The sequence below is a fragment of the Sciurus carolinensis genome, chromosome 1 (assembly GCF_902686445.1).
Source record: "Sciurus carolinensis chromosome 1, mSciCar1.2, whole genome shotgun sequence".
Lineage (NCBI taxonomy): Eukaryota > Metazoa > Chordata > Mammalia > Rodentia > Sciuridae > Sciurus > Sciurus carolinensis.
In genome coordinates, this window is record NC_062213.1 from 180,072,282 (window position 1) to 180,089,146 (window position 16,865).

General features: G+C 41.5%; 1 protein-coding gene across 16 annotated transcripts in view; it reads right to left on the bottom strand.

Moving 5' to 3' along the window:
- Positions 1-16,865, bottom strand: part of Macf1 (microtubule actin crosslinking factor 1) — a 336,255-nt gene that overhangs the window by 52,509 nt on the left and 266,881 nt on the right. For 15 of the 16 annotated variants that reach the window (XM_047537702.1, XM_047537610.1, XM_047537575.1 and 12 more), the window contains 3 exons: positions 4,306-4,467; positions 3,936-4,106; positions 2,973-3,139 (listed from right to left, as the gene is read on the bottom strand). In XM_047537702.1, the coding sequence (XP_047393658.1) occupies positions 2,973-3,139; positions 3,936-4,106; positions 4,306-4,467 (500 nt within the window). Of the gene's footprint in view, positions 1-2,972; positions 3,140-3,935; positions 4,107-4,305; positions 4,468-10,618; positions 15,048-16,865 lie in introns of those variants that run through there. The other variant, XM_047537914.1, reaches the window with a different exon arrangement.

Here is a 16,865-nt window from a genome sequence, read left to right on the forward strand (position 1 = left end):
AAATGATTTAGGGGGCTGAGGTCATAGCTCTGTGGTAGAGCACTTGTCAAACCTAGATCACTAGGTTCGATCCCCACCACCATATAAAAACTAATAAAGGTATTGTGTCCATTTACAAAAAAAAAGTATAAATATATATATATATAAATATAAATATATATATATATATATACACATATATTTTTTTTTTAGTGCTGGAGATTGAACCCAGGGCCTTGTGCATGTGAGGCAAGCACTCTACCAACTGAGCTATATCAGTTGCTATATATATGCAACTGATATATATGCTATCATATATATGCTATATATATATATATGCACCACCATACCATGCCTGGCTAGATGCTACTATTTATAAGTGACAATTGAAGGACTATAGAAATTCCTTTCCTAACCTTCAAAATACACTTGAATCAATGCAACTAAAATATATAATCTCGGGTTGGGGATATAGCTCAGTTGGTACAGTGTTTGCACGAGGCCCTGGGTTCAATTCCCAACACCACCAAAAAAAAAAAAATAAAATAAAAGTTAAAATATATAATCTCAAAGATTATTACTAAACTAGAATTTCATTTTAAGAATATATTTCTAATTTCTATCTTTTTGACTCATTTCTGATCTTGGAATCTTAAGTTTGAAAAAGTCAATGTAATAAGATTTGAGGGATTAAGAAAGTTGATAAAGTAATTTAGAAGCATCAAATATCCAAAATTAAAGAATTCAAATAAAAGTCTTTAGAATATCTGTAACAAATGAACCTACTATTGTTATTTATTTTTATACTGGTCCAGAAACTGTATTAGGCAAGTAGGACAGAAGAAAGTAGAATAGAATGAAAGAACCAAAGAAGGGAAAGAACCATTAGAAGAAAACCATGATATTAAGGGACTTACAGATCATGAAGATAAGTACGTAAAATAATGGCCACAATGCAAGGTTCAGATATAGTTATGGCAGTTAAGAGGTAGGAGAAGTGCTTGGGCCTGGTGGCCCATGCCTGTAGCCTGTAATTCTAGCAATAGAGGCGGCTGATAGAGGAGGACTGCAAGTTTGAGGTCATTCTCAGTAATTTAGAGAGATGCTGTCTCAAAATTAAAAAATAAAAAGAGCTGGGGTCCGGCATGGTGGCTCATGCCTGTAATCCCAGTGGCTAGGGAGACTGGGGCAGGACTGTGAGTTCAAAGCTAGCCTCAGCAACTTAGTGAGGCCCTAAGTAACTTGGTAAGACCCTGTCTCAAAATAAAACTTATAAACAGCTGGGGATGTGGCTCAGTGGTAGACTGCCTCTGAGTTCAATCACCAGTACCTAAAAAACAAAAAATGAAGAGTTTCATGGATGGGGAGAGGGACAAAAGCATTTTATAAAGGATGTAACAACATCAGAAATGACATAGGGTTAGGAAATTGACAGAAAATGTTCAAGAACAAAACACAGTTTACCTATAAAGTGAGAATAATAATAGTGGAAATTAAGGTAGTTAGGTCAAAGAGTAGAAGGCTTTTGAATGTTGAGTAAAAGAGTTAAGATTTTATTTTACAGGCAAGAGGGAGCCTTTAAATGAGTTTGAGATATGATCAGACATGTACTTGAAAAAATGTCACCTGCAGTTGGGAGATGAGAAGAGAAAAAGGCCTGAGGATAAGTAGAAAAGTGATTAGCTAGGAAGCTACCTTAACAGCCCAAGATGACAGCTCATGAATCATGAAATAAGGCAGAAGAGTGAGAAGTAGAGGGGAAGGGAAAGACATTGTAGAAGTTAAAAAGACAGAATTCAGCATCCTGATACATATGGGGCATAAATGAAGGCTAAAAGTATTGACTGTTTTTGCGGGGGTGGAAAACTGGGGATTGAACTCAGGGGCACTTGACCACTGAGCCACATCCCCAGCCCTATTCTGTACTTTATTTAGAGACAGGGTCTCACTGAGTTGCTTAGCACCTTGTTTTTGCTGAGGCTGGCTTTGAATTTGTGATCCTCCTGCCTCAGCCTCCCAAGCTGCTGGGATTACAGGTGTGTGCCATCGGCCTGTCAGGATTGATGTTTCTTGGCCCAGGTAACCATTAATGGAAATGGACAGATAGAAAAGGAAAAAAAAATTCAATGTAAATCTGGGAATATGCTCAATTCTTTCAGTGTTGTTTCTCTTACTAAAATGGGCAAGCTGTACTTTACAACTCAGGTGACAAATAAGCCAAATCATAGGGAGGTGGAAGTAAACAGATTGATGAGGTAGTCCTTTGAAGACTGACACTGGCTACCTAGAAAAATTAAAGGACAAAATAAACTGTCAGCTCTACTATTCTCTTATTGATACTTCATAAGCTGGCATTTATTAAGATTTTGGATAGAATAAGCTAAAAGTAAAAACATCCATGTGGCTTATTAAGCTCAAAAGACATGAAGGTTAGTTATGGAAAGACAAACTACTTCCTTGGAGGAAGAAAGTACATTTTCTGTCTTTTGGAAAATTAGTAAAGAATATCCATACATCTCTTGAATGGTCATATTTTTATCAGAATCACACACTAGCTCCTAGAAGTAAAGACATCTAAAATAAAGATAAGCTAACAGAAAAGCAGCACGACAAATTTCAATTCCAAGTAGCAAAACATTATTTATAAACATGAAGGAAGAAAAATCTGTTTCAAAAACTCAGAAAATTACTTGGCTGGATTGCAGGGGTCTGTGTCTGTTCTTTGGAACCACAACTATTCTGCAGCAGAACCACTACACAGATCAATGAGTCTTCCAGTTCTCAGAAACTTATGAGTTGAAGCTCATTTTCTCAGTGATTCTGGTTATGAGTATCATCTCTAAAATCTTATCTCTCTTCCAAAAAGTCATTAAACACCTACCAAAGCCCCACATGAATCATCCAGGACCTCTTAAAGCACATCAGTGACAGTAAATCAAACACAGGACAAAACAGATCCCTGACCCCATTCCTCAAAAGTCCTTTGGCCTTACCTGGCGGCTGCCTTGCTGAGTAGTTCAGTCCATCTACTCTCTAGACTCCCCAGCTGCCCGGTGATTTTCTCTCTATCAGCCACCTCAGCTGACTGGGCTATTCTGCCTCCTTCTGCTTGAAGCATGTCTACCGTGGCCTTTCTGTCATCTAGGAGCCGTTGGAGCAACTATGGAGTATAAGTTTAAAGAAAATGAAAAGTGGTAACACATGGTCATTTAAAAATTTCGAATAGGATGGAAAATCAAAACAACCCTACCCTCTTAAATCCTACTTGGATAATACAAGTTTTTCTCATCCTTGAGGCTAAACCATGAGATATAATATAGTTCTACCACCCATACAAACTTTTTATACACTTAAAGCTTTTAAATGCAGCTATGACTGCCATTATGTCATTAACAGGGAATTTCCTATTGTCTAAGAAATGAGTGCACTGAAAAATGGTTATGTGAGATGAGGGATATGTGAACTTGACCAAAGTAATTATTTCACAATATACACATATATCAAAACATCACCTCATACACTGTAAATACATGTATTTGTTAGTTGTACCTCAATAAAACTGGAAAAAAATGAAATAAAATTTCCTTTTGGAATAAAGGAAAAATACACTGAAAAAAAAAAAAATTAAAACCAACAAAAAATATAGATAGAACCTTGTACATGATATTTTACTTAGAATATTGCTAATACTGAAACAACAAACACCTCTTAACATAAAGCTGTGAATGAAACACTGAAATAAAATAAATGAGTAAACTTGGTCAGTCTAACATTTGCCACAGCATACTAGCAGGTTAGAGTAACATGATAAAAATCAATTACCAATTCTATTTTCAGGATGACACAAAGTAGGTTAAGATTCTACTAGAATTGATTTGCTCCTTAAACTACAAGCAAATGTGTTGTCTGCCACTCCCTACGGCTGTTTCATTCATTGTCCTAACATTCTCACTTACCTTCTGTTCTTGGATCTGTGCTTTCACCACTTTATACTCAGCAGATGGAGGTTTCTGATTGGCTATGAGCTCCTCAGTGTCTGCCAACCAGCTGAGCAAAGGCTCCAAGGCATCCTGAAACTTCCCACAATGCAACAAAGCCTCCTGTAGTTGTGCAATTCTTTGTGCAACCTGTGTTACAGACACAGAGGCTCATTATGAGAAAGGAAAGAGTGTTTTTGAAATTACTATTAAACCCTTTTAGTAACTATAGATAGCAATGGCTAAATATTTACTTACATTCGGGTTCCAGGGAAACCTTAGATGTAGGTGTTTCTCTTCTATGCCTTCTGGTCTTAGAACAATTGTTACCTCTCCCCTTGCCACTCACCTTTTTATTCAATGTATTCCATCGAGCATTGATCTCTTCCATGTCATGTTCTAAACCCTGCACATCACAGTTTTTTCCTGCACTCTGAACCAGTCCTTGGCCAAGTCCATTCACCTGCTGCAATTTCATCTGAAGAGGATCCACTTGTTCTTTCTGAAACATCTGGATAATCGCAAACCAAAGAATATTTAAAAGCTATTACACCCTCTATACCATAGAGTGACTGGGGTATTCTATTTTCTTTTTTTTTTGTTACCAGGGAATGAGCCCAGGAGCGCTTAACCACTGAGCCACATCCCCAACCCTTTTTATCTTTTTTTAAAATTTAGAGAGTCTCACTGAGTTGTTTAGGGCCTTGCTAAGTTGCTGAGGCTGCCTTTGAACCTGTGATCCTCCTTCCTCAGCCTCCTGAGTCGCTGGGATTATAGGCATGCGCCTATGTACCTGGCCATGACTGGGTATTCTTGAGAGACTTATGATTTAATGTAGAAGGAACCAGAAAAAAAAAAAAAGAAAAGAAAAGAAAAGAAAAAGAAAAAGAAAAAGAAAAAAAAACAAGCCAACTACATGTTTCAAAGAAATATGCGGTTTCATTATTTCAACACATGCTCCCAAGGACACAATTACAGAGTTAAGGTATTACTTAGGTCTTTAACCCAATGACTCCTGTTTTTTTCTTTCTTTTTAAAAAAATTTCCTGAATTTTAAATGAAAAAGCTATAGGGAACAGAGAAGCATCAGCCTCAATATTGTGTAGTAAGTACAATGTCTATAAATCGTAAAAGGAAAAAATTATACTAAATGACAAATATTTAAGACAGAAAATATCTTGAAGAATAGATTCAACTAACCACTGATAAAAGGCAATGCTCTTCTCTGTCTAGGAGGAATAACTCAATTAGTCACAACATACTAACAGTGTGAAAAACACCAACCTCATTGTTTATTCCCCCTGTGGCCAGTTAACTTCATTCTGTTCAGGACCACAGACCACACACAGTCAATAATCTTGAAACAGTACTTCGCTGATTACAAAGGAAAATTGCCCCTTAATGTTGGGAAACATCCTTAACAATTTCAGACACACATTCTGAGCAACATAGAGAATACTTTTTTAAAAGATGAGACTGTGTATCATGTTCATCCTGAAACAATAGACTTGTAAAACAATTTCAACAATGTAACAAGCAGTGTGCATATTTCCCCCTATGACCCTTAAAACTACATTACAACTTAGCCATTTCTAAAAGGAATCAAAGAGAATCAGAAGAAAATAGTACTTTTGTAATGTGAAGGGTCTTAAGGAAAAGAAAAACATTCTTGTCTCTAAGATCAAATTTCTCTCAGATTACAAGAAGATAAAACCAGCCATATTCCACTAGCCTGAATTTATTTCTTGCAGTACTGGCAACTAAACTCAGGGCCTTGCACAGGCCAGGCAAGTACTCTATCACTGGGCTATACCCCCAGAACTTTTAATTTTATTTTGAGAAAGGGTCTCTCTAAATTGCCCAGGCTGGCCTGAAACTTGCAATGCTCCTGCCTCAGTCTCCCAAATAGCTGGGATTACAGTTCAGCACCATATCTGGCTTCCTTTCTTTTCTTCCATAAAAAGTCCCTTTAGTTTTAGTGAGACAGATGAGTCAATTAAGACCAGAAGATGACAGAAGACAAAGACAAAAGTAAACAAAGAAAATTATAAGTTTGGGTAAAACTAATTTTGGACTGAGACCACTTGTCACACTAGGATTAGGAATTCGATTCCAGAAAGAATGGTCTATGGTTGGATAAGTGAATCAGTAGAAAGGGAAAGCCCCATGGGAACACTGAAAAGAGAAGGTTACGAAGGTAATTACCAGTGAACTTCATCTTATACTATAATTTGATTAAACCATATTTTGTTAGGCAACACTACAAGGCAATTCAGCTAAATGACTGTTTCTCCAACAACATGGTTCTCAGAAAATTCAAGTGCTATAATTCCTTTTTGTAATATTAAAGATCTTTCAATGAAGAAAAATCAGCAGGAGGGGGGAAAAGTCTCCCACATTTAAAGTTGCTTTGGTGCAATAAAGCAATGGTGATGATGGTGGCACAGAAGGCAGACCACCAAAGGTACAAAGGGAAGATGTCTGGTCCACACTGAAGGACCTGTTTTACCCAATCATCAAATCCTGCCTTACACTACAACTGGCATTTAAATTCCTTCTGTGCTCTCTAACATGGTAGCCAGCAGCTACATGTAGCTATTTAAGTTAAAGTTAAATAAAAATTCCATTCCTAGCTACATTTCATGTGGTCAACAGCCACATGTGGCTAGTGCCTACTTATTGTACAAGGTCATGAATAGACAACATCTCTATCTAGGCAGGGAGTTCTGTTGGACAGTGCTGGAAATGATACAGAAAAGTAAAATATATTTAAAGTTTAGTAACCTCTTCATAAAACACAACTAATTCTTTCAAAATTTGGATTGTGTTTATGAACATTTCCTATAAAAGCATTAGATATTCCTTTGTTTCTGACCTCTACCTGATTAAGTTGGCAGAGACAATGGGCATCTGTCTCATCATTTTGCAGAAGCTGAAAACCAGGAAAGCATCTCTAAATAAATATTATCTAGGTATTTATTTTGAACCCAAGCAAATAATATTAAATAAAGTAAATCTTAACATACTTGTTCTCTTCTCTCAACTCTCAATTAAAACTGGTTTGCAGAACTTGTGCTATTAGATGCACTGAAATTCCTATACCTTCGTATTTTACAGTTCAGTGAGATGGGACTATGCCATGTTATTAAATAAGCAACACTGGCAGCCATTTTCCAGAGCAGTACACTTGTAAATGGTTGTAAGATGCAACCAGGACATAAAACAAAAAAATTTCCCAAAGAACTTCTTAAAACACTTTTATGGGGGCTGAGGTTGTGGCTCAGTGGTAGAGCACTTGCCTAGCACGTGTGAGGCACTGGGTTCGATTCTTAGCACCACATGTAAATAAAATAAAGGTCCACTGACAACTAAAAACAAACAAAAAAGACTTTTATCTGTGGTGATAACCACATCCTTCCAGTTTCATCCTGATTGATTTTTTTTTTTTTTTTGGATGTCCTTTGTTCTCTTTTTCTCTTCTAGATATCTAAATGTTAAAGAGTATTTGGGGGTGGGGATGAGGGGAAAATGTCAGATTTATGACCTCTTTTTTCCTATTTTTCCTGGGCAATTCTAATCATTCGCATGGTTTTAAATATTAGTCCTGCAAAAATTCTTGATTCTCAATTATCTCTCATCTTTCAAATCTACATATCTAACTGCTTTCTTATTATCTCTATACAAATGATTCATAGGCATCTTGAACCTAACTTCCAAAATTAAACAGTACCTCCCACTTTCCTATTCTCTAAAATTTGTTTTTCTCTAAGTCAACAACTAACTATTGTCCTCATCCACTCAGTTGTATAAATCAGAACCTTAAAGTCATCCTTGATAATTCCCTCTCCCTCACCCCCAACACAAAAGTCATTATCGTTAAAGGTCTTATTGGTTATACTTCCAAAATATTTCTTGATTCTATCAAATTATCTTCAAATCTACTGACATCTTTTTATTTGAAGCACAATCGTAGTTTCTAACTATATATTTATATGAGTCATTTCTTGCTTGACATCTGCCTCCCCCACTATAGTATAGGTTCCGCAAGGGTAGGTACCATACTAATTCTGTTCAGAGCAGGAACTCAGTATCTGGCACAGAGTAGGTTCTCAATAAATATTTATTCCACGAATGAATGAATTACAGAAATTGTGTTATGGAAAGCAAACAAACCCATCAAGGTTCTCACAATCAGTTGAGCATTCAAACACGAACTGATATTGTGATGCTCCCCAATTTTCTCCTAAAAGGATTCCTTGACAAATTTTAATTGTAAAGAACCTCTATATAAAAGGTTTTTTCCTTTCATGGAACTAGTAACTCACAGTTTGCTCTTAGTGGGTCTCAGATCCCACTAGAGAAATGGCAAACAAGTTTCAGCATTCTGCTTCTCTACCAAACTCTGTTGTTATTGACTATTAAAAAGTCTCTCTATTTTTAACCATGTATAAATGTGTGCATTTGTACATAACAAGTGCACACACAGAGGATTGCTCTAAATCACATTATAGGTATAATTAACTGTTGTGTTCAAAGTGTGCATAGAGATAACAGGCTTAATTGCCTCTAAGAACTCTCTAAAAACAGAAGAATGGAATTCATAACATCTCTCATCTTACAAAACTTTTAAAAAATATTTCACCAATTTAGCAAATATTTATACTTAGGTTAACTCTAACAATTTGTTTCAATAAATATTTTCAAAATAGCTTCTGTAGAGAAAGTTATTGGCTAATGTTCTTGGCTGGGACTATAGCTTAGATCTGTCTTTTCTTGTACACAGACATGGGCATCTGCTTGTTTCCAGATATTCCAAAAAGTAACCACATTTCAAAGATGGACAACCTTGTAGGAACGCTCCGTTTCCTCTTCCTGTCATTTTATCAGTATTTCTTAAAATGACTAATCCTGAGAGATTACCTATCCCCATCTACTAATTTTGCAATTGAGGAAACAGATTCCAGGGAATAATACTAAGGGTTTCTCTGAATTTTTCTCCTTTTTGTAGAGTTGACTTACTCCTTACAAATTTAATCCCTGTATTTCACTGATTTCTGAGGTAGGCTTTATGCCAGAAATAGTTTATATTATTAAGAATGTCAGTACAAGAAATTTATCTGCCACTGTCCTGACTTTGAAAAGGATACTGTCAGTGTCAATCCTAACTTCAATAACATTCAGAAAATAGAATAAAATATTCATCAATCTGAAAGGTAATGCATTCTAATTTGATGGGATACCACATTACAAAATAATTGGTGAAGCCCAAAGTGAAACCACCACAACTCAAGCAGGAGATCTGTGGCAAAATTGGCAGCTTATGGGATACAATAAAAAATTATTGTGTTACTGGTAGTTGCACATTTAGTTGGCATCTTACCAGACTATGGCTGCCCTGAAAGGCCCTGTGCAATGGGGTAGAGGAAAGGACCCATCTTTATTGTTGTTATTCCAGGAGATGATATTCATTAACTCAGTCAACGGTGAATGCCTAATATGAAAACGGCACTGTTTTGGGTCTTGGGGACAGAGTAAGATCACAACCTCCTCACTCAGTTATCCCTATTAGATTAAACCTCTAAATCCTTCGCTCCTCACCAATTATCAAATAATACCTGGGTAGTTAACTGTGGAACACTGTTGTTCTCAAATTCCTTTGACTTGGAGGGCTCAAGGATATGGAACATTTTCCCAACTGTTTCTTACCAGATTCTGTTCTCTAACATTTAAAATCTTAGAGCTATGAAAGATCCAAGAGGACACTTCAGTTCAATTCTTTTTTTACACTAAGAAACAAGAGGTTCAGGAAAGCAAAGTGACTTGCTTAAGGACACAAAGGCAATTTTCACAAGATTACTAAAATATTTTTTTTGTGTGTGGTGCTAGGGATTAAACCCAGGGCCTTGTGCTTGCCAGGCAAGCACTCTACCAACTGAGCTATCTCCCCAGCCCTAAAATACTTTTTTATTAGTAACTTATTATACCTCTGGCTTTAAGAAACACATTTGCATTTAAAAAACCCATTATTCACACATCTTTATATTGCTTTCCCCCAATCTGCTTTGGTGAATTCTACCTAACCAAACTATCTATTTGAAGGGGAAGGAGAGGGTAGGGTTAGCGACTGACATTTTACATACCTGGTTCTTTACATGTGCTATCTGATTTTATCCTTACAATTCTCGAAGGATTCTGCCTTCCCAAAAGAGGAAACTTAAGATTCAAAATATATAATTGTCCCACAGTGGTTAAGAATTGTTCTACATCTCAAAGCTCACACTCAGGCCTCCAACTAATTGCTGACATCACTGATTAATAGGCAGTCTCTAAATTTAGGAAAGAAAAGCCAGCTGTCTATTTCAAAACCAGAATCACCCTTTCCTATTAAGTGATATTTTTAAAAATGTAAATCAATAACTGTTTGCATCCCTGTTACCCTTAGAGTCTTGGCTTATCTGAAGAAAAAAATGGAGTATGATTTATAAAGTTTTTCACTAGGAAAACTCAATAGAAAGTCTGGAAATTATGAGCCTGGGGTAGGGGTGGGGAAAAAAAGAAAGACTACCTGCCCCTGCCATTTCTCTTTATCACAAAGTCAGAGAACTTACAAATCTTACTTTACTCTCTAGACCCTTTATGGCAACAAAATGAACAACAATTACCTCATTTGAATTTAATCCATCAGTTGCAGTCAGAGGCACTTTCCCACGTGGCACTGTGCCAGGCACCTCTTCTATTCCAAATGCTGAAGGCTCAAGGTCCTCCTTGATCCATATTCCAGGGGAAGAAGCCTCCCCTAGAATAGGAGTTCCTTCTTCTGCAACAGGCACTGAATCAGCATGTACAGCACCTCTCAGGAAGGGTCCACTAGGAGGGAAAGCTTCCTCCACAGCAGGCACTGCAGTGGTTGGGGTGGCTGGCCCTTCTGGGGCCACTTTAACAGCTGGAGTATCAGGCTCTTCTGGGGTGGTGGGCCCTGCAGGAGGTGGGGAGGCAGGCTCCTCTGGGGTGGTGGGCCTTTCAGGAGCTGGGTTGGAAAGCCCTTCTGGGGTGTCATCCTCCTCTTTGATGGGCACTACAGAAGTCCCCTCCGGGGAGGACACTGCAGCAACTGGAACAGTTTCCTCGGAAACAGGCACTCCAAGAGTAGCGAGAGCAGCCACCTCTGGGGCTGTTACTTCAGCATTTGTGGCATCCTCCTCTAAGGTGATAACTGAAGTAGCTGGGACATGCACCTCTATGGGGGTCACTGATACAACTGGGATGTTGGCCTCTGGGAAGGGCACTATATCAGCAGCTATAGCAGTTCCCTGTGGGGTGGGCACTGTAGCATCAAGGGTATTTTCTCCTACAGCAGGCACTGCAGCAGTTGGGACAGGTCTCTGAAGGCTGGGCATCCATTCCTGTAAAACTGTTTCAGTATTACCAGCTTTGGTAACTTGTTCCTCTGGAAAGATATTCAGGAATGAATCGAAATCTCTCACTTCCATTTCTCCCTGTGACGATGCCACATCTGGTTTAGGCTTTACATCATCCAGAGTTTCCACTCCATCACTACTATGTCTCAGTTCTCCAGTAAACAGGTGCCGACTCAGAATCTCCAACTCTGGGGACTTCTTCTGGAGATCCTGGAAGACCTGCTCTGAGAAGTCTCTATGAAAATGTGCTGGGGCTCCATCCCCCTGACACTTGGTTTGATAATCCAGCTCTTTTGCTTCACCATCCTCATCACAAACTTTCTGTATGGACAATTCACAAGGGACCACATTTTCCAAGGATGCCAGACTGTTATTTTCTTGGCTAACAGCTCCCTTCTCACTTTCCAAATGAATTTCATCTGCTAATAAATTTGAATCATACGATAACACCTCTACTTCAGGTCCTGAGGTTACTACAACTGTTAGTTCATAGTTAAAAGCAAAACTGAGGGGGACCCTCTCAATACACTCGACATTTTCCTCAGTTTGACTGCAGTCTATCTGGGACAAATTGCCATTTTCTTTGGCTAGCTCAGAAGCAATAAAGCCTGATAGTTTTTCTTCACAAGAATCCCTGTGATCAGAGTTCGGCAATCCTCCTGGGTCCAGCTCTCTCAGTGATTCCAGATCAACTGGAGACTTACATTCCCCCACAGTTTTGGGGTTAAAAGGCACTTTTTCATACTCCTTGCTAACTGTGGAAGTGTCCCTCACGATATCAGGGTAGGCAACAAGTTCTCTAGCATTAGGCACCTGAGAAGAATCCAGGGCATTAAAATATTCACAATCTAATCCAGTATCATGATCCTTTACTTTCACATTTAAAAGGCCTACATGTTGTTCCTTTTCTAAGGCATCCCCTGGAAAATGACTAATTATGAGTGAATTTTCTGCATCCTGGGATGGGGCCAGCCCTTCGGAAGAGGCTTGATTCTGTGGTTCAACTAGAGGAGTTACTCCTTCTTCACATAAACACTCCTTTTCAAGTTCAAGAAACATCTGCTCTGAATCTGCATCAGAGAGCTGCTCTGCATCAACAGGTCCAACAGTACATTCTAATTCTGTAACAAGATGCTCTAGCCCTTGAGCAGCTCCATTTTTCATCTCATTAATAGCATCCTCACCTGGAAGAACACAACTGCAAACTAGGGGTGTATCCTTGGGATCAGAAGCCAAATGCTCCCTAGCTGGCTGTGGGTCATCAGAGCAACAAATCTGACCAAGAGTTAGGGAGTCAAAAGTCCCCAAAGCAGCAGTTAAGCAACTGGCTTCTTCCTCTACCATTGCTACTGAATTTGCTTGTTCTCTTTCTTCCAAAATATCTGCCAGACTGTTCTCATCTGCCATTAGAAGAGCCTCCTCTTTCTCTGACAGGTTCTCTTCCTCCCACTCCTCCTCAGCTTCCATCATGATCCATCGTTCATCTTCCTCAAACTTTAGCTCAGACTCTGTTTTCTCTCTGAGACTGGGGGTTAAGAGAATATGTAAGTCTGGATCCAACAGCTCTTCACTGAGGCAAGGTGAGAGAGGTGGCATTTCCACAGTGCAGGCTGTGTCCCCAAGGGGGTGCTGCTTCTCACTGAAGCCTCCCTTAGAACTTTTCATGGCCCTGGGCCAGGTTGCACTTGAGAATCTGTGTTCCTGTGTTACATCTGTGTTACCACTTGCTGCTTCAGTTTCTGATTCTAGAGGATGGAATTCATGGGGAGAGCTCTCACTGTGCTGCTGGAATCTGAAGTCCTGGCAGTCTCCACTTAAGTTTTTCATGTCTTGCGCTTCTGGAATACCTGTAGATTTGGCCACATGTTCCAAAGTTTGTGACTCTGATTGAGGTTCCCTGTGGTCCAAATTACCAGAACTTTCTGTTAATGCAGAACTGGATTCTTTCTTATCTTGCAAGGAAGGATTTGAAGCACCAGCTTCGGAAACTTCACTGAGAGAAGCTTCCATTCTTTCTGCAAATTCTGGGAAGTTGGGAGGCATAAAGGACTTCCAGGATCTCCTGTTAACATTGTCTTTGCGCTCTGCATTTGGCCGCCGTCTGGGTGGCACAGGTGCCGACTTCTGTACATCACTGCTTAGCTTTAATGCATCAAAGATTATTCTCTCGTCCAGCTTTTTGCTTTCTGGAGCTCTTGATTCAAAAACATTAGATGCTGCTCCTAATGTACCATTGCTGGATATGGTACTTCCTTCCATCTTCTCCATGGTGCTTTTTGAAGTCTGATTAAGCTTTGATCCCTGGTCAATCTGTTCATTTATTCTCATTGTATCATATATAGACCGCTGTGGAACATAGCAATCCTCTATATAGCCGTCCTCATCCTCCCCTTTCCCCAGGCAAGTGGGGTTGCGCCTTAAACAGTCTGGCCTGCTGAGTGGCTTACCCATACTTTTTCAATCAAGATGAAGCATCAATCTTTCAAAAGTTTTTTCACAAGTTCCCCCAAAATGCATTTTACATGAGTTAGAAATCCTTTTACATGCTCATACTCCAAACCACCAATTGCATCTGCCCTCAATAAAGACCTGGAGTCCCACTTTGAAACAATTCTGGGTGAAGCTCTAAGACAAACAGTTTTTTCCTCACAGGCTAGCAGCCTCATAGTTGCAGACAGATAAATGTTATAATTTAATCAACAAAGTAATTCCTTGTATGGCTTCTGGTTTTATTTTTTTAAAGAGCACTGCTCTTTTGAATTCAGTCAACAAAAATCATTTGATATTTACAAGTCTTATTCAATACCTAGTTCCACTCCTCACCGAAGCAGAGTTGGAAGCAGCAAATTTATACCGACTGTGTCCTTTAGTAACAATGGCACTGCCTCTCTAGTCTTCAAGTATGGCCCAAACTCCTAAGGATTCTTTTCATTTTATACTCCGTTTCGGCCCAGGAGAGTCCAGCTGGTCTGAATTAGCCATTCCGTTCTCCCTAGCTGGGGTGAACTGGGCCGGTCGGCGGATATTCCTGCAACTTTAAACACAGGAAGTCCTTCATTCGGGGCCAGTTTGGGGCTTCCTGTCTCCAAAACATCATGGCATTGTTGTGGCTCCCAGGCCAGACCTGAGCTGTGGTCGCAAAACAAGGCGAGTGGAGCAGCGCGCCGGGTCTTTCAGAAGGTGGGCAGGCTGCAGCCGCTAAGGGGCTGTCGGAGGGGCTCGCTCAGCACCGCCCGCTCCCCCGCGCAGTGCCGCGCGCCCCGTGGGCCAGGATCACCTCACCGAAGGCTGGCAGGTGGTTCCCAGCCGCGCCGGCCTCAGGTCCCGCGCTCAGGAAGTTAGTTTGTTCCTCTGGCAGCTGAGTCCCGAGTACTGTGGGCGCCGCCTCCCCCGCCGCCGCCAGTCCTCAGCCCGCAGCCGCCGCGCCGTGGACTGCATGACAAGCAGCCGCCTCTATTCTCCACCGCGCCGCCCGCCCGACTGCCCCGCGGTCCTCCCCCCCCGCAGCTGTCACGGTCCCGGCATGCAAACTTCTGGCTGGGAACAAAAGGCTCTGCTCGGGCCGGGCGGGGGGCGAGTCCTCCTCCCTCGCGCCGCGCGGCCCGCTCGCTCGCAGCTTGCTGGAAGCGCTTGGCTGGCGGGTGGTTCTCCTCCCCCTTCCCGCGCCGCCGTCGCCGCTGCGCAGCGCCGCGCCGCCCCGCCTGGGCAGCCCCCCTGGAAGCCCGGGAGCGCGCGGCGCGGAAAGCCAAGGGGAGGAGAACCCGGCGGGGGCGGGGCTGGGTTAAAGGAGCTACCGGGGAAGAGGGAGGGGGCGGCGGAGGGGATTGGAGGCCGAGGCGCCAAAGGAGGGGTTTCGGAGGGGTTCGGGCGAGGGACATCCGCTCGGCTCCCGAGGCCCACGCCCACCGCGCCCCGGGGCCGAAGAAGCCCCGCCCTCCGGGAGGGCGAGCTAGGAAAACCGCACCAGCCTGAGTCTCGGCTGCGCCGCGCAAATCCCCTGACAAAGGAAAGCCCCGCCCTCCTCCCGCTGGCCCGGCCCCCTACCGCCCCCGCCTCGTTCCAACCCGACAGGCTCCTAGCAAGCCCAAGGGCGAACGAACCCAGAAGGGGCGCCCCCGCCTCCCCCTAGCCAGCCGGTTCTGGCAAGGGGGCTACTTGGGGCCCCATCTGCCGCAGGGTCGCTCCGGCTGGGATGGGCCGCATGCATCGCCCTCGGCTCCCGTTCTGCCGCCCAAGCTATCCTTAGTCTTTCCAATGTCACCTTTAGCGCGCCCCTTGCCGGACCAAAAACACTTCAGCTTTAAACCCAGCACATTACTGGTATCCCGAGGAATTCGGTCACGCTCAGAGACCAAGTTACTGGATAAAGTATAAGCACACTCTACCTTCTCTCTCCCCCCTTTCTCAAGTATAAGGGGTCTTGATCCTTTCTCCATTCTCCAATCCCACCAGGATTCTCGGCCCACAGACCTGTGTCGGTGACTGGGGAAAATGGAGTGCAGGGGGTGGTGGAGCCGACAGCGGTGCTCCATGCCCAAACACCTGGACTCCTTTATTGCTTTGCACATCCAAGGAAACCTGAGCCTCCTTGGGGCCAGATGAAAAGCATGTGTCTGTATTTCAAGTATTAAAAAAGGAAATACTACAGAAAGTGTCCCACAATCCCGTCTACAGCCTTTTGGCTTTTAAAAAAGCCATCCAGCCACCTGTGACTGTTAAAGAAAGTACAAAGGGCAACTCAGGAGACTGTCCACTAGTTTAAGAAAAGGTGCAAAGCTCTGCTCCCTTTGTGATGGTCACTCTGATTTTATTAAGGAAAAAGAAAGTAAGTTTATTAAAATGTCTGAATCCCTGTTGGATAATGTGGTCAATATAGCTGGTGAAATTTATGGAAAAGTTACTTCTATCCTTTACACAAACAGAAAATGAAGCCAGTAGTTGGTGTATGGAGATTAGTCAGTGAACCCCTGAGTTGAACCATAGGCTCACTTGGGGAACCAAAGTAATCCTTGGCAAAAAATGAGATTGATCAGAACTAGGTAACTAAAAGATCTTTCTTTGGCAAGTGTTTCACCCTTTCTCACTTCAGAAGAGGCTGCTGATCAATTCTACCCACTCAAATACAAGACTCCCCATCTGTAAAGTGAAGGAGGGTGTAGGAGATAGACTACACTGTCTCTACAGCCTTTCTAGTTTTAATATTGTTTAGTTCTAAAACTTTTAAAGGAGCTGCTCCAAATCCTGTGTCCTATTGGTCCTATATACTTAAAGACACTAGAAACCTTGTTCTAGAAAGAATAATATACAATAGAAAAAAACAAAACTGCTTGACCTAGAGAAAGTTCCTTTTGGGAGGCGTGATCAACATGAAGTATCTGAAGGGCTGGTATGTGGGAGGAAGGAAATTTGTTCTGGATGTCTCCTTAAGCTGGCACACTAAGATCCAAGGGCAGATTTCAAGCGAACAGAGAGCTTTCTCACAGCTATTCAA